At 37.1% G+C, this 25,364-nt stretch overlaps 1 protein-coding gene across 5 annotated transcripts in view; it reads left to right on the forward strand.

Annotated features, from left to right (window-relative positions):
• Positions 1 to 25,364, forward strand: part of KDM4C (lysine demethylase 4C) — a 425,934-nt gene that overhangs the window by 284,545 nt on the left and 116,025 nt on the right. For all 5 annotated transcript variants that reach the window (XM_028493976.1, XM_028493977.1, XM_024126758.2 and 2 more), the window contains 2 exons: positions 2,587 to 2,642; positions 4,846 to 4,954. In XM_028493976.1, the coding sequence (XP_028349777.1) occupies positions 2,587 to 2,642; positions 4,846 to 4,954 (165 nt within the window). The remainder of the gene's footprint in view (positions 1 to 2,586; positions 2,643 to 4,845; positions 4,955 to 25,364) is intronic.

The following is a 25,364-nucleotide window of genomic DNA, read 5'->3' on the forward strand; positions in this document are numbered from 1 at the left end:
AACAGATATTCTCCCAGCACTCATTGAGCTAACAGTTTAGTGAAGACAGCAGAAGGGATTCAACAAATAGTTAACAAGAGTAACGAGAGGGAAGTAACTGAGCAGGGGGTAAGGAGAGCCCTCTTTGAGAAATCATCATTTAGGTTGAAATGTCATAGATGTGTTCAGTTTAATGAAAAAGGGAGCAGCGTGTGTCTGGTGTGTTTGGGGTCAGAGGGAAACTCATGGAAGGTGGGATTGACAGAATTCAATTGATTGGATCTAGGATGAGAGGAAAATTATGTCTTCTAGCCTGAGCTAGACTGGATGGTTGATGCCACTGCTGGGAAACTGGCTTGGGAAGAAGACATGAGCTCAGTGTTGCACGTGTATTTGAGATGCCTGTAGAGCTGTCAGTGAGACATCTGAGGAGACAGATGTTTGAGTCAGTGGCCTTTTGGGAATCAGGGTAGTAGATCAAATGCCTAGCAAACAGGCTGTGGAGAGAGGAGTGAATAGGCCCTGCTACAGAAATTACAGTGTTTAAGGAGCATGAAAGAGATGCCTGTAAAGGAAGCTGAGTATCAACTAGAGATGGAGAAGGACATCAGGAGAGTGTCGGGTCATAGAAACCACAGGGAGAAACTGTTTCAGGCACAGTTGACAATGTTGAATGCTGCTAAGAGGTCAGGCGAACCAAGGATTTGAGATATCCATTAGATTTGGTGACATGGAGGTCGCTTGTGACCCTAGAAAGAACAAATTTCATGTTGTGGCAGGCGGGAGTCTTCTCAACTCCACTTAACACCTTGAGTCTACAGATTCCACTTAGGGGCTGTTTCCTTCTGTTATATTTGGCTTTGCAGCACGTGTACCTGTTCATGATCCTAATCAGGTGCATGGAAGCAGCTTCCATGCTGCTTTGCTATATTTAATTCTGCCAACTCGTCCCTTTAGGCTTCTTCTCGCTGCTAGTTTCATTAATCAGACGTCTAATTCTCTCAGTGTCTGCGCTTCTCACAGTCCACAGCTCTCCTTTCCTGCCTTCCCACTTCCGTATTAACATCTTTTTATGTTAGTTTCAATGAAAACATTTGACCTCCTGTTTTGTTTTCATTTTCATCCTGTCTCTGTAGAAAGTGTGTTAAATTACTGAAAAAAATAAAATCAGTAACATTTTATGAAATTGTTATTGAATAATTTGGATATTATTGAATAATGTGAATTATTGGATTTCTCATTTTCAGTATTTGGGTTGTGAAATTTTCCTTTCATTGTGTGTTTCATCAAAACCAGTTCTTTCAGAGGCCACTGGAATATGGCTTTGCAATAGAGAATGTTCTCCATCAGATTATCTTCTTGAACTGGGTTTATAATGGATTCAAATGGATATACACAGGGCAGCTTTTGCTACTCTCAACCTTTAATAATCACCAGGGAAGTTTCAAGTAGATGTGCAGAGACTTTCCAGACAAGTAAAACCATTGAACATGTCTAGTCTTTTTGCCTTTTTTGCTGCCTATTAAGAGTTCTACAGATATGTTGATCCTCCTCAGTGGTTTTGGTGTTGTTCTCAGAAAAAGAAAAGCTGTGGAGTATGACACCCCATTATTAATAGTAGATAAGCTAGAGGGATTCCCTGTAAAGCCGAGCAAAGTTGTCAAAATCAGTTAAGGGAGGTCACCTTAAAGAACATATAAAGAAATTTTATATAGACAGCTTGGAGGAAAAACAACAACAACAAAATAACCTGTAACTATTGAAAAGAAACCCCAGACTGTTAGTGCAGTAAATTGGGAGGACAAACTTGAGGTTGAAAATAAAAAATTTACTTAGGTATTTAATTAAAAATTCTAGGTCAACAAAAGGCATTGCATTACTTTCTGATCCTGTTTTCTCATGGACTTTTTCATAAAACTGTAATGAGAAATGATAAAGTCTATGTTTGTAGTAAAGGGAGTCATCTTGGAATGAAAAGTCTGTGCCAGTCTAAGACACATAGAAGTGCCAAAAATATAAACTTATGTGGGGAAGATAAAGGAAAACATTTTATGGCACTGTTTGCTGGGGCTGGAAAACCTGGGTTTATCTGAGCAATTTTTCCAACACTATTTGCCCATAGAAAGACCCAAGAGATAGTTTTTTGAAGAGTGTCTTTTAAAAAAAGCTTCCTTCTTATCCACATATCAGAATGAAGCCTGCCAATACCGTTTTTTAGCCATCCTGTATACAGGAGTGGATTCCCAGAACTCAAGGGGACCGAGTTGTATGTGTATTTCTCTGTTCTAGAATTTTGGTACCTATCTCTCCACCTACCAGTTTCTCTGTGTCACAGCTTTCCTCCAGCGATGGCAATTGAACATGATACTAGGATAATGATGGTTTCCCCTAGGAGATACATACACTTAGAACACTTTTGGGTGTCCCCTCACTTTCCTACCTCTCTTTTCCTCTCCCTTCTTGAACTGTTTAGAGATAGTCCTTCATGAAGTTCCTGATAATTTTAATTTTAAAATAAAAAATTAGCATTTATGGGGATATTTAGATAAACGGTACTGACTTTTATTACATGGCTCTAATAATTGTGTGGTGTTTTTTCTGCCCTAGGAGTGCTGTCTCTGCAACTTGAGAGGGGGTGCTCTTAAGGAAACTAAGAACAATAAGTAAGTAGTACGTTAGTTGTGTTGAATTTCATCGTTTCCTTCTCTCTCTTGAGTGTTGAACCTCTGGGTGACAGTGTGCTTTGCCTCTCATTGTTGTATACATTGTTCCACAGCTTTTGCTGTTTAGGTCTGAGGTGGGGATTCTGTGCATGTCTCCAGAAACCATTACTGACAGCACGTTCACCTCTGCTGGACAAAGGTGTTCTAAGTCAGCTTCTGTTCTGTGTCTTTGACATCATGAGGAATAACCCCTCTTTCACTAACAGAGTTTGAAGAGATCCCATATCCTCTAGGTGCCTTTGGAATCCTTGTGTTTAATATGATGAATGCTTTCATTGTAATAAAAACAATATGCCTGAAAACAGTGAAATCTGTTATCTTCAGGTAAATAAAATCAATTATAATCATACTATTAGAATAAAACCATGTACTTTTAACACCAGCAAATTAACAAGAAAGTGTGTATTCTAAAATAGAAACACAGGGAGAAGAGATTGATTTTGCAATTTAAAGGGGACAGTTGGAGAATATGAAGAGAATCATAAGTGAACATAAAAGAAAGTCTTGTTTCTATGGCGGTTGTTGAAATATATTCTTGTGTGAATTTTATTTTTATGACCCTATTTAAATATTTAAAATGGGCCCAAAGCAAATTATAGGTTCCTATGGAAATAGAAACATGTAGAAATGGTTTAGGTATAGGTTGTATTATGGTACTGAGAGCCAGATCCAGCCCCAAGATATGTTTTATTTGACTGACACACCACTTTATGAATTTAATTCAAAATTTAAAAGTTGAGAGATTTTATATAAAAATCCAGATGTTCATCTTTACTTAATAAATTATTGTGTATCTCTATATGACAGTAACAAGCTAGGATGAGAACCTGGCCTAAATGGGGCAGGTGGTCCTCGGGTTACCATGATTTACCAGTATGTGTGTATTTGGTTACATCTTGCCTGGCCCCATTGGCACTGGAGTTGGTACCCTTGGAGTAATGTCATGTCCTGTCATGTAATGATGGAGTTGGCATAATTATGTGCATGTGCATGTTTCTGATTGTTTATAAGGAAGAGTGAAGGCACTTATTCCTACATTGATAAAGTTTAGTCTAAGAAGCTGTATATTTGCTTAATTTTGGATGTTCATCTCTCACAGTCTTAGTTAATGTCATTGGCACTATGCTAAAAACCATTGACTAGTTCTAGGATGTTACACGGGTTATGCAGACTGCGAGATGACTTAGGCAGTTCCTGTAAAGACAGAGGTGACAGGAACTTCTCTTCCTTCCTTTGGGCAGGACACAAAGAAGTAGTGTTTGCTATAGAAGTATAGTATTTATTTAGATATGAAAGAATGCCCTGATGGGGTTGACACTCACCCTCTGTCCCTGTGGTCTTTAAAGGCAGGATGGAGTCTTATATTTAGAGTGAAATAATATGCTTTGACTTAAAAATAGGTTGACAAATTTGATAATTCTTTCAAAATCTCTTTAAACCTCGAGAGTCTCTATATTTATTTGAGGCATAAGATTTATGAGAGACTTAATAGTGTTAATGAGGATGTTGTCATTTTTCTGGAGTAATTCAGAATTTGAAAGGAGATATTCTAGGTTTTTAGTAGGAAACAAGGGAACACGCTAAATTTATTTCTCCTTATCTCTTGGTTCCTTTGATTATAGTAGGATTGCAATAAGAAACAATTTAATTAAAGACTTAATCAGTATTAATTCTGTTAGAAAACTTTTGCTATTTGTTCTAGTTTGCTTCATGATATTCGTATTATGTAAAAAAGATTATGTGGTATACCCGGTTTATACCTTTTATTAATTGAACTAATCTTTTGCCACATACTAATTATAATTAGCTTAAGTACATTAAACACCTCTATATTTCAGTATCAAATGAAATAGCAGACCTACATTTCAGTATTTTGCAGTTCACGTGTAGAAAAATATAATGATAGGATTCTTTGGTTTTCACCTAGTTCTTCATGTCACAGTGGTGGGCAGGTGTGGTACTGAATCTATCCAGGTATCATCCAGTAGGTTTAAAATTCAAAGAGTCTGTGATGGATATAGGCTTTGGGCTTTCTTTCTCATCTGTGTGTTTCCCATCCTAGAGAATTGCCATCCTCTGGTTGAAGTATGGGATACATAAGTTTAGGGAACAGTTGTTTACATTTATGTCTCCTTTCCTGTAGGTGGGCCCATGTCATGTGCGCCGTTGCGGTCCCAGAAGTCCGATTCACTAATGTTCCAGAAAGGACACAGATAGATGTAGGCAGAATACCTTTACAGAGGTTAAAATTGGTGAGTGGCAAAGCTTCTTTTTTTTTTTCTCCCCTCATAAATTAGTGTTAATTTCAAGTTCCGAATATTTCTATTTATGCACGCACTCCAAGGTAATTTTTTTCTTAGCTTCATTGTTTCATTCTACCTTTTTTTTTCCTTTAGCCTAACTGTACTTATCTGTATGCACTCTTTTCCTGTTATATTTTAAGTATGCCTGTAACTTTCTTCAGCTTCTGTTTTCAGTGAGGCAAAGGAATACTGCATTTCCTGGATTAATGTGAATTTTCAAACTATAGGCTATCCGGTGAAGTTTGTTAGAACTGACCCGAGCTGTCCAACTATGTCTATTTGAATTGCTTAATTTTTCTCTCTCTTGCCTCTTTTTGGTTGGCCTTGACTTGGCAAAGCACATGTAACCTAGTTCATCATCTCTTCACCAAGAAGAGACTTGCAGAGAAATGCAAAAACTTTAATTATTCCCAAGGGATTTTCCCACGGATAGAGACAAGTCATTTAATTTGCCAAACTCTCTGGCTGGTTATTTTCCATTGTTTCTCTTTGTTAAGAGAGTATTTTTTTCATTGAAAAGTTAGGCCTTTAACATCCTCAACATTGATGTAACCTTGGAGTTCTGTTAAATTGTGAGCCAACAGGTCATTAGGTTAGGCCCTTATATTTCATAGTTAATGAGAATTTTCCCTAAAATTAAATTGCCTGACCTTAAAATACTGAAGCCTGTCTTACAAGTGGACTTAATACCCTACAGTTTCTTCAGTCCTTGTTATGTCTAACTTGGGGTCTTTCCACTGTTTCAGAGGCTGAGCTGTAACTCTCTACCCCAGTGTTACTTGCTTTGTTATTAGTAGTCTCTCCCCCACTGGGGAACTGGGTGTTTTGTCTCTATCTTCTGTCTCATTCTATGTCAATCTATTCTGCTGTCTTTCAGTGAACACTGTTATTTTCCACTATAGCTCCATCAGGAATTTCACATAGCTAGAAAATATGTGGCCCTTTATGGGCCTGATGATTGCTGTTGGCAGATATGAGTGGTGGGATCAAGGATGCTCATCAGGGTGTGGTAATGGAAGTTTTGTGAATGAGATGGAAATGATTGGGCCATTTAAATGGCCCCTTAAAGCTCATAGTGACTATCAGAAGAGAGTAAGGTTGTTCAGCTCATGGACTTCCGTAGGAAAAAGTTTGAAATCTTATATCTTGTTCACCAGTTTAAAAAAGAAAACAAACACTGACACGAGAGAGAGGCAGAAGTCATCTTCCATGACTCTTCAGACTGCTGTTTCTACTTGCTTTCAAGAAATCTCATGTTTAGCCTTTATTTTGCCCTTTCTTTCATTTTACTGTGCTGTTACTTTGTTTATGAGTGCATTCTAATAGGATGCTCTGAGTGCAAAAACCGTAACACCCAAAAGGGTGAAAAGTTGTGTAAAAATTGATACAGAAAGAAGAAAAAAGAATGAATACAATAAACCTTATATCACATTACATTTTATGCGCAAACTGCTTTTCAACTATTGCTGTTTACTTATATAAACTTGTTTTCATTATTCAGTTGATACATATTCCATCTGTGAATATTGTTTGGGCCTTTATGATTAGAACAAAATGCATTAGTTTTTTCCATTAAAACTAATAAAAATATTTTTCACTGGGAAAAATAAACCACCAAAAAGAAACAAAAACATTTGCCAGAATTAGGACTGTAGGGCAGGTTATAAAGAAAAATGTTGAGTTCATGACATGCTACAACATTTAATGCTTAGTGTGACAAATGCTAACAAGTGTCTTACATTTTAATATTTTTCTGATTTACAAGTAATACATATTTGCAAAAATTCAAACACTACATTTAACAACCACCTTTGGTTCTCTCTTCTGAAAGATGGTTTCTGTTATCAGTTTAATGCTCCTTGGAATAGTGGTCATTGCTCTTGATGCTTCCCTTTAAGGACCTATGTTCTGGCTTCTCTTGTCCACGAATGCTTCCTTGTGATCTGCCGTCACTCACACCAGTCTCAAAGGGGTTTTAAGGGAACAGCAGGGAGGGGCAGCATGGATCATTTCCGTGCCAGTCAGCAAATTTTATTTGCTGTATTTCAGAAATCTGAAATCTGATGGTTGCATCTGAATGCTTCCTTGTGATCTGCCGTCACTCACACCAGTCTCAAAGGGGTTTTAAGGGAACAGCAGGGAGGGGCAGCATGGATCATTTCCGTGCCAGTCAGCAAATTTTATTTGCTGTATGGTTGCATCTGAAAGTGGTACAAGGTTGCCACCTTGATTGTGTATGTTACATATCCTTTATAGAAGGTTTTCTGTCCTTAAACAATTGGCACCTTTAAAAGAATATGTCTTGACTGAATTTCAGATCACTTAAACTCTATTTCAAATGACAATGGAGAGCTCTTTATTGACATACAGATATTCATGACACATATTTGAGTGAAAACAGCAGGCTGTAGATCAGATTTTTTTTCTGTTTTTAATATAATTTTATACGCATGGCGAGTTTTTTGGAATGATGTTTATCAGAATGCTCAAAGTGGTTATCTTAAGTGGGAAAATACAAGGGAAAACTTCATTTTGGGAGGGAAAAAAAAATCACTCAAAAATTCTGTGACAGTTTGAAAGGGGACAATGGCCAGAAAGAAGCATGGGTGACTTTTTCACCAGAAATCCTCAAGAAAGCACCATGACTCTGTTACATCTCCTGTAGTACGGCGTCTGTGCCGCAGCCTTGCTCACTGTCTCTTGGTGATTGGACTCAGGCTGGCTTTGAATAACAGAATTTATAAATGATCACTTGTATGTGGGGTGGGTGGAATGCACCTTTCCAGGAAATAGGATGCTCTGCCCTGAACATATAATCAAGTGTTCCTAACATCAGCATTCTTTTGAAGTTTAATTAAGCTAATAAGTGCACATCCAGCTAGAAGTGAGAGCAGTAGTTTTGTGGTATTTCATCCAGGCCAACCTAAGTCTAGATGCATTATTTTACTATGTCTATTTAGTGAATGTATGTGTATCTCCTGGTGTCAGTTTCAGTCTTTTTTCTGGAGCTGTAGCCAACTCTTTTCTGGATGCTAGGTTGTTCACCCACCTTCTTATTTACACAGATATGAGGGGGGGAATATAAGAATTAGATGTCAGTGTCAATGTATTTCACCAAACAGTTATTACCGTACCTTGCCAAATACTTAGTGTATATTTTTGAGTAAGACATTGTTCCTGTCTTCTAGCATCTTATAGTCTAGACTGGGCTTTCTCAACTTTGGCCCTCTTGACCTTTTAGACAAGTTAATTGTTTGTTGTGGGTGACTGTCATGTGTATCATAGATTCCAGCATCCCTGACCAAACAGGCACTACCAAAAGTTATAAATTTCTAGTTATAAGATAAGCACTAGGGCTGTAATGACAACGTCATGACTATAGCTGAGACTGCTGTGGGATATGTAGGAAAGTTCCCAAGAGAGTAAATCCTATGAATTCTCATCAGAAGGGTAACTTTTTTTCCTTTTTTTAAAAAAATTTCTTTTTGTTGTATCTATATGAGAAGATGGATGTTAGCTGGACATACAGTGGTAATCATTTCACAGTATGTGTAAATCAAACCATCATGCTCTATGCCTTAAACTTGTACAGTGATGCATGTCAATTATTTCTCAATAAAACTGGAAAAAAGTAGCCAATGCCAGATATCTCTTGGGGGGCAAAATCACCCCCATTTGAGAACCCACTGTTCTACAGGGAAGACATAAACATAAGGAGAAAATTTTCATTTTTGTCATTTTCAGAAAGAGAATATCTTGGTTGAAAGAAGTAAGTTGGAGACTGAGAGAATGGAAGTTCTTAATTGCTTTTAAAAACATTCCTAGGGATTTTTTTGGCAAATTGTTTGAATTTCTTATTTGTGAATAAAGCAATAAAATTTGACAACCTATGTGTATATTTGCTACTGTACAATTATTAATTTTATACTCTGATTTAGTATTTTAACATTACCTGTTTTTATAGAAATTGAACAACCTTGATTACTAATTTAGTGTCATAAAGATTTACAGTTCTGTAATGTGTGTGTATGTGTACACATGTGGTAGTTACTGAGTAAATATTCATGAAATGAATAAAAGGCAGCAAATTGTTACTTATTATTTGTGCTTCTGGCTTAAAATTATTGTGGCTGGAGGGTTTGATCAGACAATACCAAATGACTTTTTTTTTTTTTTTTTTTTTTTTTTTAAGGCAAAACCCTTTAAAGGTCACAGTGGTTAAAATTCATGCACATCTCTGTGTGTGCAGCTTTAAAGCAAGGCATTAGTTACCTTATCTGCATCACGGGGGACAATGTGATTAGGCCATAGAGCCTAGCAGTAATTTGGAGAGCCTCTGAACACCCATGCAGCCCTTGCCCCGTTGTCTTAGAGTTCTGATCTTGGAACAGTTGGGGATTGAAAACTGGAGTGACCTGACTGAAGCAGTAGCAAGGGAAATCTGAGCCTCTCTCCAGTGCCCACCAGGTGGTGCTGCTGTTCCAGCTTCTCATCCAGTTGCCCTTAAATCACCTCCTTTAGCAAGTGCCTAATCGGGAGCCTGGCCCCAATGGTAGGGGGTGTATGTGTGTGAGATGTGATGCATACTGGGTTGCTCTAGCCCAAGGGATGACAGCAGAGCAGAAAATGCTGCTTGCTGCTGTGCATTCAAAGTGCTGAATTCCAGAGGGCAGTTTTTTTTAGTTCAGGTTTTGATTTAGCCATATAAAAAAGAGCTGCTTTCCCTTGGGGCAAGTTAGTGTTTTTCTGTATAAGTAATAAGCAACACTAGTAAAAACTAGTAACTGCAAGAGTCTTAAAGAACAGCTTATGGCAAACAGGAGTTTAAAATGTCTTCTGAAGTATGAAAGCTGTATATAAAAAATGCTTTTTATTATTAGTGGTCTTTCTAGAATATGGAATACTGGAGTTTATGCAGAGGTATTTGAATATTTTGGTAATATTGTTGTTAGCCTTTTATTTATTCATAGGTTCAACTTGCAGCTTTTGAAATACTCCTCTGTGCAATTATTTGTGTAGGAAGATTTTTGTAGAGGATGTAAGAAAGGATTTGTTTGCTTTAGCAAATTTTTCCTTTTATAATGACCATTGAAAAAGAGAGACAGCAAATGGAAAACAACTCTTTCAGTGCTCTTCAATGTTGATCCTAAAATAGTGTGTGCTTTGTGAAGAACCTTTATCTCATCGAGCCACCTTGTTTGCTATTATCATAGTTGTGGCCTCTACTCATCAGATAATTAAATGGACATCAGTGATGGCACTGGAGTTATTTTCAAGACATTGTATTTTATTTTATTTATGTGGCTGTTAATTTAAAATACTTTACTAAAATTCATTATTTTTAAACTAAACAAAATACTGCAAAAATATATTTGGCTATAGGGGTATTTATCCAATTAGTTTGTTCTTTTCTTTCTTTAACAATATTTTGCTTTTGTGTAGAATAATTATCTTGGGTTAATAAAGTAATTTCTGCTCCATCTTAAAAATGCTAGAGGTTGCTATCTAAAAGCACCAGGTAGACTTCCCTGGTGGCGCAGCGGTTAAGAATCCGCCTGCCAATGCAGGGGACCATGGGTTCGAGCCCTGGTCCGGGAAGATCCCACATGCCGCGGAGCAGCTAAGCCCGCGAGCCACAACATCTGAGCCCGCGTGCCACAACTACTGAATCCTGCACGCCTAGAGCCCTTGCTGCGCAACAAGAGAAGCCACCACAATGAGAAGCCCGTGCACCGCAATGAAGAGCAGTCTCCGCTCGCCACAACTTCAACTAGAGAAAGCCCGTGCATGGGAATGAAGACTTAACACAGCCAAAAATAAATTAATTAATTTTAAAAAATAAAAGCACCAGGTTATTAAGCAGAACCATCCTTTAACAGGAAGGAAATGGCTGAAAGTTACCTGAATAGGCTATGTATCCAAAGCCATGTTCAAAAGGGAGAACCATTTTCTCTGTCAGTTTAAGCATTCTTCTGATTATTAATGCAGGTTCTGGATTACCTAGTATTTTTCTTACCTACTCATTTAGAATGAATTTCTTTGCTTCTGAATGACTTTTCAGTTTGGGAAAAATTATACTTGTGGCGAGCCCTGTCATCCCCAAACCCTTCCCCATGTCCTCTGGTACCTTCTCCGCTCATCCAGAGAACATCAGAGCTTTGGCACCTGGTAGGAAAAAGAATGAGGAGGATGCCAGGGACATCTCCTACTCCCCACTTGAGTGCTGTGCTCAGGGATAGCCAGTCTTGGGGCTTGTTTGAAATCACAGATTGTTGGTATGCCTGAGGACAAAAAGAAAAAATTGCCCCCATGAGGTATAGATTTTAAAATGTACTCAATCATTTCCTTTTCTTATTTCTTTCTGTCTTGTTTTCTCTACTAATATGATTGGTTGGTCATGGTCATAATTGAATCTCTGGAAGAGAAGCAAATTGTGCAAAATGATAACAGCAAAAAAGGAAGTAGAGAGATATAAAACACATGAAATTAGAATGTCTTTAAAAAAATTTTTGTAATAGAAAAAAAGACAGCAAAAACTTTCAGGAAGAATTAAAACAGGAATTTTGAGAGGACAATGCTTTTATAATATGATCACACAGAAGACAGCAGTATCGTCAGGAAGCAGATCACCAGTCTTTAGATCTGATTATAAAATTTAAGAGAAGAACATTAAAAAAAAAAAACAACACCCAGAAAAAGAAGTAAATCAGCATGAAATTCTGGTATTTGTTAGATATTTAGCCGTGAATGTCTATTACATACATTCACTTCTTGAAGATTAAATTAATTAAATATCTATGGAATTTATAGAAATGAAACAACAAGGCAAGTTTGTGGATTATAAGAAATCTTGGAAAATTGCAGCAGACCCAAAATGCAACCATTAGTTTAAACAGTCTTCCCTTTTGGAGAGAAAGTTCTCAAATAGAATATTTACGTATTAAACTGCACATATCAAAGCAAAGGACGTCTATCTTGCTGTCAGTGCATAAAGAACTTGGTGGTGTTCGTTGACCACATACCTTCCTCACAGTGGCATGGAGGGTACCTCTGATTTCTATGTCTGCAGACATTCGTAGGATTTTACGTTTGAAATCCTGTTTCTGCAACAAAATAGAGGGAGAAATGATTTTTGGAATAGCCGAAGTTGCCCCCAGGCATTTGATGACCTCCGATTTGTATTTAACAAGTGAACCAAGCACAGGCACAAGTGTTTTCTGAGCGAAGAACATTATTTTGAAAAGGAATTTACACTGCAATGATGACTGAGCTACAAGCCTTTCAGTACCTGGCTGAGGCCAACTATTCTGCTTAGAAGCCTCTATACACTTTAAAATTTGTACCTGAAGGCAAATAATAGTGAACTTGAAAGCCAAAGATTATAGTTTTGAAAGGTACATCAATTCTGAGAATAGAGTGGTTTCACTGTGGTATTCCATCTGAAGAGCTGAATCAAGGGGGAAAAAAATACATTCAGCCTTCCTATTTCTTAAAGGAAGGCACTTGATCCCTTGCTAACTGGCTTATGTTATCAGATCCATTGAATACTAAAAGTAGAATTACTGAGAGATAGAGATGGGGTCTGCCTCTCATGCTGTAAGATCACTCTGAGTCCTATTTAGTTGAAATTACAGCAACGTTGGAGAGCAGCTTCGCTTTCTTTCTAGAGGAAATCATGGTCGTATTTGACAGAGCCTCTGTTACTGCAGTTTGGGAGATGCAAAGACATACTGATTATCCTTCATCACTTTAAAAGATAAAAAAGGAGCGTTGTAAAGGCAATCGGAAGTCATTATGTTCAACATTAGCTCATGTACTGATTTATTCACGTCTTCAGTTATTTTGAAAGACAAAGAGGAATTCTAAGAAAATAATAAACATTGACAATGATGAGCAAGTTTATTGTTTAAATGCAGCTGAGGCAAAATTTGCTTGTAATAGTGAACTACTGAAGGGGGAATAAGTGACACCACAAATGACAGAATCGTGTGTAGGGTCCTATTATTTAATATGCTCAGTATAAAATTTATTATATCATTAAGAACATTCTTCAGGATTTCAACATACACATGTCCCCAACTTTGTAAGATTTTTAAATGAGTGTGGTGTAAAAAAAAAAGTACATTAATAGCTGTATAGTACTTAACTGTCAGAATGATTTGCTACAGGGACTAGATCCTATTTCAAGCTGTCAAATTTGTATATTGCTGTAATACCAAACCATAAAATCTTTTGAGTAAAATGGAAAATGTCAGATGGGCATGACTACAAATAATATACTTTCTGAAGGCTGTAGATGTCTATAGGAGAAAATGTGTAAATGCATGAAATATTATCTTGTTACTATGGATTTTTCTTTATCTGACGAAAGAAAACTGTGAGGAGAAAGGAAATTGATTGGAGCCTTTAAATTTTTTAGTTTTGAACTCATTTTTCCTGAGGACTAATTTTAAAAACATTATTAAATAGATAAGTAGAACTTCAGATAATTCATGATTAAAGAGTATAGTGCGAGAGTCATCTCGTTTTTTAGCTTACATTGCTGAATGGTCCATTTTTTTCTGATCTTGTCTGTGTGAGTAGTGATTACTGATGGATCTTTTAATTGAGTGAGTTGGGGTCAGGGTTCCAGAGATGGGGTCACCCCTTTCATTCCAACATTGACTGAGTCAGTACCAACAAATGCTTGCCAAACTGAGACAGCTGCTGGATGGCTCTAAACAATCCATAGGGTTTTGCTTGGTCAACAGTGATTGACAGCAGAGAGGTTATAGTTTTTGAAAGGTACAGTCATTATTGTAAAACAGTGGGTCCATAATTATTTATTTTTCTAATATTTTAGCATGAATTATTTATTCCCTTGGAAGCGGCTTTTAAAAATCAACAAAAAGGTTATATATAAAGTGACAATCTTTTCATACTTGTAATTAATTTAATGTAAGTCAGTGTGGTATATTTTAGGCATGTTCCCACAATTTAGTGATGTCATTTTCTAAGATGAGCTCATAGATACAGGTACCAGCCCAGTTTGCATTTATTGATTTAAATATCAAGGGTTCTGTGCATTCATCTGTATTGCCCTTTGGGTCATGAATTCTAAGCCTCTGCTACATTGAGATTGAGTGTGCAGGCTCTGGACTAAGACTGTTGGAGTCCTGCATCCACCACTTAAGCAACCTTGGCCATGCAGCTTAACCTTTCAGAACCTCATCTGTAAACCAGGGTGATTGTGAGGATGACATGATGCAATGATGCAATGCATCATCGGGGAATGACGCAACCCCTTGCCTCATAAATCTCTGTAAACTGCCTTTTGGCCAGTTAGGATTGGAGTGGATTAATATTTATAAGGAGGGAGTAGGTTCTTTGTGCTATCTCATTTGTTCATCCATTTGCTCAATAAATATTTCTTCAGGACTTGCTGTGTGGTTAGGTGATAGATGTGTGTCATTTCTGCTTTTATAGATATTACAGAATAATGGAAGTTACTGAAAATTAGACAAGCAACTACAAAACAGCATGAAAAGTTCTACTGTAGTAAAAATCCAGAATGCAGTGAAGGATCTTACTCAGTTTGGGGTATGAGGGCAGTAAAGGGGTGTAGAAAAGCTTCCTGGAAGAAGCAGTGCCTAATAATGCCTCATCTGAGACCTGAAGGATGAGAAGAGGGCACTGGAGGAGTGGTCAGGACAAGGAACAGGATGCTCGGCATCCTGGAAGTGGGAGGGAACCGTAAGGCTTAGGAAATGAAATTTCAGCAGAGCTGCAGCATGAGGTATGAGGAGGGAGAGATGAGTCTTAAGAAGCGGAAGCCTCAGATGATGTAGCACCTTGCTGTCCAGTGTGGTAGCCTCTGGCCACTGACGGCTACTGAGCACTTGGGATGTGGTTAGTGTTACTGAAGAGCTGAACTTAGGATTTTATTTAATTTCAGTAAGCTAAGTTAAAAAACGGAAGCAGCATAAACACATGAAGTACAACTGTAGTTTTGGTAGGTCCACATTTTACATTTCAAACACCCTTGAAAATTGAGTGGGGGCTTCCCTGGTGGCGCAGTGGTTGCGCGTCCGCCTGCCGATGCAGGGGAACCGGGTTCGCGCCCCGGTCTGGGAGGATCCCACATGCCGCGGAGCGGCTGGGCCCGTGGGCCATGGCCGCTGGGCCTGCGCGTCCGGAGCCTGTGCTCCGCAACGGGAGAGGTCACAACAGAGGGAGGCCCGCATACCACAAAAAAAAAAAAAAAAAAAGAAAATTGAGTGTCCAAATTGAGATATATTGTAAGTATAAATACACAGCAGATCTCAAAGCCTTACTATGAAAAAAACAGAATGTGAACTATCTCAATAATTTTTATATTGTTTACATGTCAAAATGATAATATTTTGGATTTGTTAAGACATATTGATGTATTATTAAAATCAATTTCACATGTCTTTTTTATTGCGATTACATATACTTAACATAAAACGTATCATTTTAGTTATTTTTAGGTGTGCAATTCCATGGTGTACAGTGGCATTAAGTATATTCACATTGTTGTGCAACCTTCATGCCCCTCTATCTCCAGAACTTTTTTATCTTTCCAAACAGAAGCTCTGTACTCATTGAACAGTAACTCCCTATTCTCCCCTGCCTCACCTGTGGCACAGGTGTCTCCTAAAAAATTAAAAATTGCACATGTGACTGGCATTTTATTTCTACTGGACAGTGCCATTCTAGAGGACTTTGTACTTTATCCCAAACAGGTGGAAGAACCTTTAATGCCCATTAAGAAGTGGAATAATATGATCAGATTTGTGTTTCAGAAGGGTGTGGTGCTTCTGGTGGGAAGAATGTATTCAAGAGGGTAGGACTGGAGCCAGAGAGGCCAGTTTCAGTAATCATGTGAAAGATGATTTTGGCATGAACCTGGGATGGAGATAAGTGAACTGATCATAGGCGGCGTTGGCTTGGACTAGGTGTGGAGGGAGCTGGGGTTCTGGCATAAGCAGCTGGGGGACTGGTCATGCCATGCACAGGGCTCATCATCACTGGAAGGGGACGGGGTTGAGGGGGAAGTACACCTGGACATACTTAATTTGAGGTTCTTGTAGTCCAGCTGGGTGTAGCACAGGGGAAACATGTGCCAGAATTCTACTTCTCATGGGTATGTAGCTATTTACCAGCTGCTCTTAGGTTGTTAGGACTAGAAGCATATGAAGTTCAGTAACTATTACTGGTCAGAAATTCAGGAACAGTGAGCAACTGTGCTTTGTATGGATGTGAATTTGGTTTGTGATAATATTGTATCTGCCTCTCTGTACTCTTCCTGAAGTGTAATAATCAGGTAAAACAGTGTTAGCCTTGGGAGTTTCATTTCTGTCTTCTCTCAGAGCAAAAGAAATGAAGAACATTAAAAATGGAAGCTAAACCTGTAGAAATGGAATAGTTTGATTTGCAAAAAAATGAGCAAGAAGGAAAGTCGAAGGTTCTCATGAAAGATAAATGTGTCCTGCAACCAGTAAAAACACAGCCTATGTGGGGATATCGTTGCCAGGATGAGTGGCCACAGGGGAAAGGGGATTTGCAGTAAGAATCACGAGGGTTTGCACAGACTCATGAGGAGGTGTTCATTTCAGAATGGCCTTTCCTTTTAATTTCAGTTGAATTTTAGTTTAAAAGCATCTTTTCACTAACAGTTTTTGAGATAAAACTGCCTTTAGGATCAATTTTTAAATCGTAGATTTTTTTTTTCTGTTCAGAATATAAAACGCATTCCACCTTTCTTTAGTAACAAAATATTTTACTTTAAATAAATGAAAAAAATAGTCAAATTGACCACTTTTCATTATAGGAATAGTGCTTAAGGTTAATTAAAACTTTCAAGATTTTTTTCTTAGAGCCATCTGTTCATAATTGATTTTTAAAATTCATCAATTTTAAACACTTATTTTCTTTGGACAAAGCAAAAAAATTGTGAAATCTTTTCACTAAATGGCAGATATTTTTCAGTAAAAGAATCATGACTCATGACATCCTGGCAAAGGTATAATTTTAATAGACTAATGAGCTTTCTGACCAGAGCCGACTGAGCCTCATCTGATTTTTACAATGATAAATTGGCTGTGTCAAAATTTGCAATCTAGTCTGGTGAAATATTTAACTATGAAAGTTTAATTTTCATTTTTTATTTATGAAAGCGGTGGTAGTGTCATAGCGGCTTATAATATGCTGCCCATTTGGTATGATTTATTTCAATGAGTGTCACTTGTTGATGTGTTTAGTGGTTGTTGACCCATATTTAATTCTAAAAACTCTAAGTGGTGTGAAATGTAATAAGTCAGCCACTGTACTTAAAAAAAAAACCCAAAAAGCAAATCATGATCCACAGATCTATTCAGTTGTCTTTTCCCGGCTGTAATGATGTCACAGTTTTATATTTGACAGCTGTTGATGCGGGGGCACTGAATGAGTAACAGCTTTCTTTGCAATTGTGGGGATCTACTTAGAGTAATTTTTACCACAAAACATATACTTGAAATGTCATAAAATCATCTTTCATTAGTTCATTTGGGGATTCCAGCTTGTCGTCATTTTAAAGGTTTTGAGGAAACTTGCGGAATAAAGAGCATTTCTTTCATTTATCAATCTTTTTATTCAGTAAAGACTTATGGAGGTGATCATAGTGTTTGGTGCCTGGTGACAAGTGGCATTAGGTGGACAGGGTCATCCCTCTTGTGAGGTTTATATTCTGGAAGAATTTAGATAACAGATCTTCCAAGAATGTCATTTGTGTTTTTGTTTGTTTTGGAAGAAAGACAGGAAGGGCTAGATTAAAGCATTCTTCTAAGGCATTTCTTTACAGAGAGGTATAATAAGCATTTCTGTCTCCTAATGTCAGGGTATTTATCTAGTGTAGATAATTTCTAACAAATAGATTAAAATATCAAAAGAAAACATTTTTTCAGATATTATGAAATTAGTTTGATATCATTTTATAAATAATAATAAGCATCTTCAAAAAACAAAATTTTAAATGGTGGTATATTGTTAACATAAAATTTCAAATTATTCATAGCTTACAACAAAATGAAATATCTTATGAATAATGAAAGATTCATAATAATGAAACAGTCTTCATAATCTGTACTGTTTCAAATACCACGTCTTGGATTTTTTTTCTTTAAAGAATTGAGTTATTGTGTTGTTATTATTACTTCTTTTATAATACACAATAAAAGGTGTAAACTCATACTGCTGCAGAAATTTGCTGTAAAATTTCTCAAGGAAGAGGCTGTCCAGAGAAAATTATCCTCTGGTATTATCCTTTTCTTATGTTTCTCAAAGCAATTCATAAACATTTTTCAAATAATAATGTAGCATTACAGAACATTTTAGTTGGCAGGTCAGCTTAGAACTAAGGGGGAGACCAGTGGCCCAAATGTTTTTAGAAACAACAATCAAATTTAAATACTTCTAATTCTCAGGTACCATTTCTCTAAGAATCCCTTTTCATAATTAGAAAATGAAGAAGCCAGCAACAGGAAAATCACTGCTTTTCCTGGCAGGCCCAGCAGCTAATATATGTGCATTTTCAGCCTTCTCATTTTGACAGGGGCAATCACCATTTAATTTCAAAATTCCCTTTATCTTAGTGATAGCCTTAGAACTATTGAGTCTCCCTTTCCTGTCTGTGACAGTTTCCTGTCTGTGACTGTTTCTGTGCTCTTCGCCACACACTGATTTGGTAGCCCTGCCCCGCAGCTATGGCACCGTTGCAATGTACATTCTGCATAGATAAGACATGACAGCCTTTTAACCTCAGCTTGCTGTGTGTGCAGAGGGTGACAGCCCACCTGCACTGGGGAAAACAAACAAGCAAGCGTTATGCGTTCATCTTAATCACATTCTGTTTCTCTCAGAGACGTTCCAAGAAAATGACAGGCCAAGCTCAGAGTTCAGGTTATCAGCCTGAGACATATGAGGCGCAGGGCATCTCCACAGCAGATAAGGCTAAACTGTACTATTGAACTTTGACTTGTTTATTTAAAGTTAGAATTTTAATATATAGATCCTATAAGGTTCTTGTTCCTTATTTAAAAATTTTATTTTCAAAGACTTGTTATTTTAGTTATAAAAGCAATGCCTGCCATAAAATTTTTTTTTTAAACTGAAGTGTATAAAATACAAAATGAAATCATCTCTAGCTTCATGCCGTTCCACAGAAGTGGTCATGTTTAACATTGGCGTAATGATTCCTGACTTTTTTCTATGGAGGAAACAGCTTGGAAGGATATAGCTTTATCATACTCATACTGTGTTATAATTAAGAGAGTGTTTCAGTAGCATACTGTATACGTATGATACTCAGACACATATACATAAATCTGTTGTATAAAAATATCAACCCTGTCTTAAGGGTAGTAACGTTTTCCCTTTCCTTTGGTCTTATTATGAGCCTACCAGCATTCATGATGCTTCACACACCTTTGCTTATGTCACTCGCTCAGAAATTTTTCAGGCTGCATTTTTAAAGTTTGTTTGGTTTGTTTTTTGAATAGAACTTAATCACCTGAACCGCATAAAGGTAGTGTTGAGTGGTCCTCAGGCGTGTTATTTGCTGCAAGTGTAAAAGCATCTGAATGCAATAATAAAGCATATGAGTGTTGGGGCCTGACAACTTGGGTTCATGTCTCAGCTCTGCCACATACCAATTACTTGAGAATATGTCATCCTCTTTGGAAGTCTGTCCTTGATTTTCATGAGAACTGTCCTTGATACCCCTTCTCTCTCTTTGGCCTCTTGGTCTCAGGTTTCTTTGCAGGTTCCTCTTCCTTTGTCTGACTCTTGAATGTTTATGTCCCCCCAGTTTCTATCTGAAACTCTTTGCTCACTCTTTGCATTCTCAGTAACAATTTGTAAAATTAGAATCACAATAATAGTACTTTCTTTTGTTGTTGTATCAAATAAGATAAGGCATCTAGAGTACTTCACCCAGTGCCTGTCCGTAGTAAGTGCTCAATGAATGTTCCTTCTTATTGTTGTGATTATAAGTACACTACCCTAGTAATACCATTACAGTAACAATGATATGAAAATAAAGCAATAATATATAATTAATTAATAATAATAATGTAAATAAATAAATGATATTAAGTTTGTTTTAAAGTTTACTTTTATCGCTTGGAACATTTTCTCATATATAAAATATTACAAATAATTAAGTATCAATAAAGTTCACAAATGTTTAATTTTTTTAAAAAAACCTCTTGATTTTTAAATAATTACAGATTCGCTGGAAGTTGTGAAGGTAGTATAGAGATTCTTGTGTGCCCTTCACCCAGTTTCCCTTATTGGTTACATGTTATATAACTATAGTACAATATCAAAACCAGAAATTGACATTGGTACAATATGTGCCTTTAGTTCTATGTAATCTTATCACATTTATAGCTGTCATTTTATTGCAAGGAAATGTGGTTCTGCAGAAACAGTTAAAAGGGAGGTAAAACAAAAGTAGCAGCAATGTATATGGTTTATAGCATGTGTAAAAGAACTCTATTAAAACTGTGCAAAAACTTGATCTTACCCTTCACCAGAGGACAGAATGCTTGATGACATTATTCATTAGGTAAAGCAAGTAAAACCACAATGTGGTGCTACTACACATCTATGGAATAGTTAAAAATCAATGAAACTGACAATACCAATGCTGATGTGTAGCAGCTGGAACGCTCCTTCATTGTTGGTGGGAATGCAAAATGGTACAGCCATGTTGGAAACAGTCTGGCAGTTTCATATTAAAGTACACGTACAATTTACCATGCCATCCAGCAATCCCACTCCTAGGAATTTATCTCAGGGATGAAAATTCATGTTCACACAAAAATTTGTAAGAATTATAGTGGCTTGTTCATAATCACCCAAATCTGGAAACAACCCAGTGTTTTTCTTTTTTTATTTATTTTTATTTTTTTATTAAGTATAGTTGATTTACAATGTTGTGTTAATTTCTGCTGTAAAGCAAGGTGACTCAGTAATACACATATATACATTTTTTTCTATATTCTTTTCCTTTATGGTTTATCCCAGGAGATTGGATATGATTCCCTGTGCTTATTCAGTGGGACCTTGTTTATCCACTCTAAATGTAATAGTTTGCATCTATTAACCCCAAACTCCCAGTCCATCCCTCCGCCTCCAACCCAACGTTTTTCAGCTGGTGACTGAATTGACAAACCATGGTACGTCCATACAGTGTAATACTTCTCAGTAGGAACAAGCTACTGATACCATCAACATGGATGACTTTTAAATGCATCATGCTAAAAGAAGCCTGACTCAAAAGGCTCCATACTGCGTAATTCCATTCATATTGTACTCTCGTGAAAAATAAACCTTTGAGGGCAGAATCCAGATTAGTGCCAGGGACCATGCTGGGTGGAGAGGCTGACTGCAGAGGGAACAAGGGAATTTTTTGTGCTGGTGGAACTGTTTTATATCGTAGTTGTGGTGGAGGTTGTGTGACTGTATTCTTTTGTCGAAATTTGTGCAAGTGTACACATTAAAGGGTGACTTTTATTACATGTTAATTACATCGCAATTAAAACGTTACATATAAAACCATATATATATTTTTTCACACACACACACTGTATTCTATTTTTACAAGAGATAAATAAACTGACACCAAGCATTGTAAATGGATGACCACAGCAAAAGCAACAATGATTGCAATTACCAAACACGAAACACACTCATACTGTGTCATAATATTGACATTCAGTCCAGTAATCCTCCACTGTAACAGTTCCTTTACTTTGCAGTGAAAATTGATTTGTATATTTTTTGCCTCCGAGTCCTTGTGGGATTTTTTTTTTTTTATTCAGACAGAAAGTCACAAAAATTATAAACATCCTCATCAGTTCACTCAGTCCCATGTTATTAATTTTTTTTTCATCTTGATCTTTTGTTAGCACTTTTATGAATTCATCAGTTTTCCATTAGAGTTCTGAAAATGCTTATTCATTCAGTTCAGCAGTATAGTCAGTTACCAGAAAACTGTACTTGTCAGAGTCTTTTCCATGAATTCCTTGAAGATGAAACCCTTTTATAGGAACATTTTTGCAAAAGCATCAGAGTACACCCAGAACTGTCTGTAAAAGACAAAAGACTTAAAAATGACCACGGTTAAAGATTTGATGAAAGTTCATAATAATGCAATTGACAAGGAAATTTAGTTATTTCTGAGATACACATTTTAAAGTAATAACTAGAATTATGACTTATAACATTATACCAGAACATATAAGATTTTTAGAAATTTCATGTAACGTTTGAAACATTTATATTAACATATTTCCATACAAATAACCCAAAGAAAGTTTAGTATTAGTTGTTTTGTTTGTTTGGGTTTTTTTTATACTGCAGGTTCTTACTAGTTATCAATTTTATACACATCAGTGAATACATGTCAATCCCAATCGCCCAATTCAGCACACCACCATCCCCACCCCACTGCGATTTTCCCCCCTTGGTGTCCACACGTCTGTTCTCTACATCTGTGTCTCAACTTCTGCCCTGCAAACCGGTTCATCTGTACCATTTTTCTAGGTTCCACATACATGCGTTAATATACGATATTTGTTTTTCTCTTTCTGACTTACTTCACTCTGTATGACAGTCTCTAGGTCCATCCACGTCTCACCAAATGACTCAATTTCTTTCCTTTTTATGGCTGAGTAATATTCCACAAGTGGGTAATATCCAGCATTCGTTGTTTGTAGATTTTCTGATGATGCCCATTCTAACTGGTGTGAGGTGATAACTCGTTGTAGTTTTCATTTGCATTTCTCTAATAATCAGTGATGTTGAGCAGCTTTTCATGTGCTTCTTGGCCATCTGTATGTCTTCTTTGGAGAAATGTCTATTTAGGTCTTCTCCCCATTTTTGGATTGGGTTGTAAAACCATATTTTTAATGTTACTAGATTGACTATGGATGCTAATGAGAGCTCAGTGGTATGGGGAGAGGGGAAATGTGGTGAAGAAAACTGGGAGGAGAGGAAGTGAAAGGAAAGAATGTGGGTGACAGTAGAAAGGGGAGTGTTTGGGGAAGTGAGAACTGGAGTCCATGACGGCCCACATCCCAGGCCACAGAAAGATGTCCATGCCTTCCGCTCTAAAGGCTTTTCACATAAATCTCCCTCCATTCAGAAAGTTCTGATCTCAGGTTGCTATTTCCATAGCTGAAATCTTACTGCCAAAATCAGTCCTGAGAAAGGTATTAATTTTAGTTTCTCCTGCTTCATCATAATAATCATTATCTCATTGAAGGTTAAATGAGGTATTTGTTCCATTTACACAATGGCTGGCACTGAATAAGTTTCAATAGTTAACTGTCATGAAGTGATGAGGTCAACTTTTATTTAATAGATGAGAAATCAGAGGTTTAAAGTGGTTATGTTTTATAGATTATAACTGAAGAGCCATGTTAAACCTGGCCTCCTGACCCAACTCCCATGCTCTTTCCTACTAAGTTATATTCACCTTGGAGTCAGGTAGCTTTCTGATCTTCCCAAAGGCTGAAAACAAACACTGATGTGCAGAAGTTAAATGTTTGCAGGATTTTCCATGAAAACCATCTTCACAGTTCAGGTATATTATCTGGTTTTCATTTTTTTCTGTTTTCCATTTCAGAGGACTTTAAATGTGTGCAGTAGTATAAGATGATGTCTGGGTTATTTAAGTCCTTGGGAGAAATAGGTTGCAAGAGAGTGGGGGAAGTATTCTTAAATTAAGTGTAAAAATATTCTCACACAGTGCCATTAGCCTTGCAGGGCCCGTCAACCTCCAGTTCACTCTTGCCTGGTGTCAGATGTGTTGGAAGGCTTTGACAAACAGTTAATATGCCAGAGACAGCTAAAAGCCTCAGAGAGGTGCATAGAGACGTAAATCTATCATCTAAATAAACTCCACTAGTGGCAGGTGTCTCAGAACTCTAACTCGCGGTGATGTGGGCACATGGGTTTTGTTAACCAGAAACAGCATTTTAACACTGACAGCTTCTAAAAAAGACAGCTCTAGAGAGGAATTTACTATCTGCAGACCTGCAAACTAATCTTGCCTTCAAATGAAAAGATTGTAGTGCAGCTCACTTTATAAGAGCGGAGAAAGGTATCATTGTTGCGTTTATTTCCTAACATCTGAATCTTTTAATGCATAAGCAATTTCTATATCCACTGTTCTTGAAACTTGACCAGATTGAAAACTTTGGTTATGGAAATTTATGTACAATTAAGGTTTGACCACTTTATTTTTATGCTTGTGAGCAAGTCTTGGAAAAGTCCGCAGTAATTTTATTTTGAGGTTTATTGGTTTTTAAAAATGCTTTTATACATTTCTTTTTATCTCTATTTTCTTTTTTCTTTTTCATGGAAAGCCATTTTGTTTTAAATACAGCAGTGTGTACATGTCAATCCCAGACTCCCAGTCTATCCCTACACACCACCCAGCCTCCACCGCCCTTTCCTCCTGGTAACCATAAGTTTGTTCTCTAAGTCTGTGAGTCTGTTTCTGTTTTGTAAATAAGTTCATTTGTATCATTTTTTTTAGATTCCACATATAAGCGATTATTACCTTTATATTACAAAACAATTCTGGTTCTTTTGAAGCATGCCAGGCACTGTATTAAACTCAACATTAACATTTCAAGTGTCCACCCTTTGTAATTTTATTTATTTGAGAATAACCTTAAAAGGCCAGATCATTGTAGTTAGTAGTTTTGCCGAGACTTCTGTGGCTGTTGTCTAAGGCATTACTGAGTGAGCCTAGCTGACCATCTAGTGTCGACATGTAGACACAACCTTGTCGCCTCTGTGTGTCAGAACACATGTTACGTTCTACGTGGAGAGGTATGTGCTCTATTGCTTCTCATGAATTTGGGAGTTTACAGAGGTCTTAGAACCTCTGACAAAATCTTCTACCATATATGGTGAATGGGTGATTTGCATCCTTGAGAATGATGGTCTCCTTCCTTTTTATATGTGAGGTGGTCAACAGAACCCCCCGTTTCTTGAGCAAAAGAAGGGATATGAAACAATTTTCTCCTCAAGCAGACCCTGGAGGAAAGCACCCCAGCTGTGATGGGTGAGCGTGATACGGAATGAGCAGATGGTCAGCCAAACAACTCTACATTCAGGTGCCTTGTCAGTGTCCCCCAAAACAGATCCCAGAGCTTAATACCTCTTTGCATGTAGGAAGTTAGTTATAATTCTTTCTGTGTATGCTGAATTTTTTAATACTTTAGTAAAAGATTCAGCTGACCTGTTCAGTTGGTTTGACCTGACTTATCAGGATGGATAAGCTAGCTGCTGGAGAAAT

Source organism: Physeter macrocephalus, chromosome 9, assembly GCF_002837175.3.
Source record: "Physeter macrocephalus isolate SW-GA chromosome 9, ASM283717v5, whole genome shotgun sequence".
Taxonomy (NCBI): Eukaryota; Metazoa; Chordata; class Mammalia; order Artiodactyla; family Physeteridae; genus Physeter; species Physeter macrocephalus.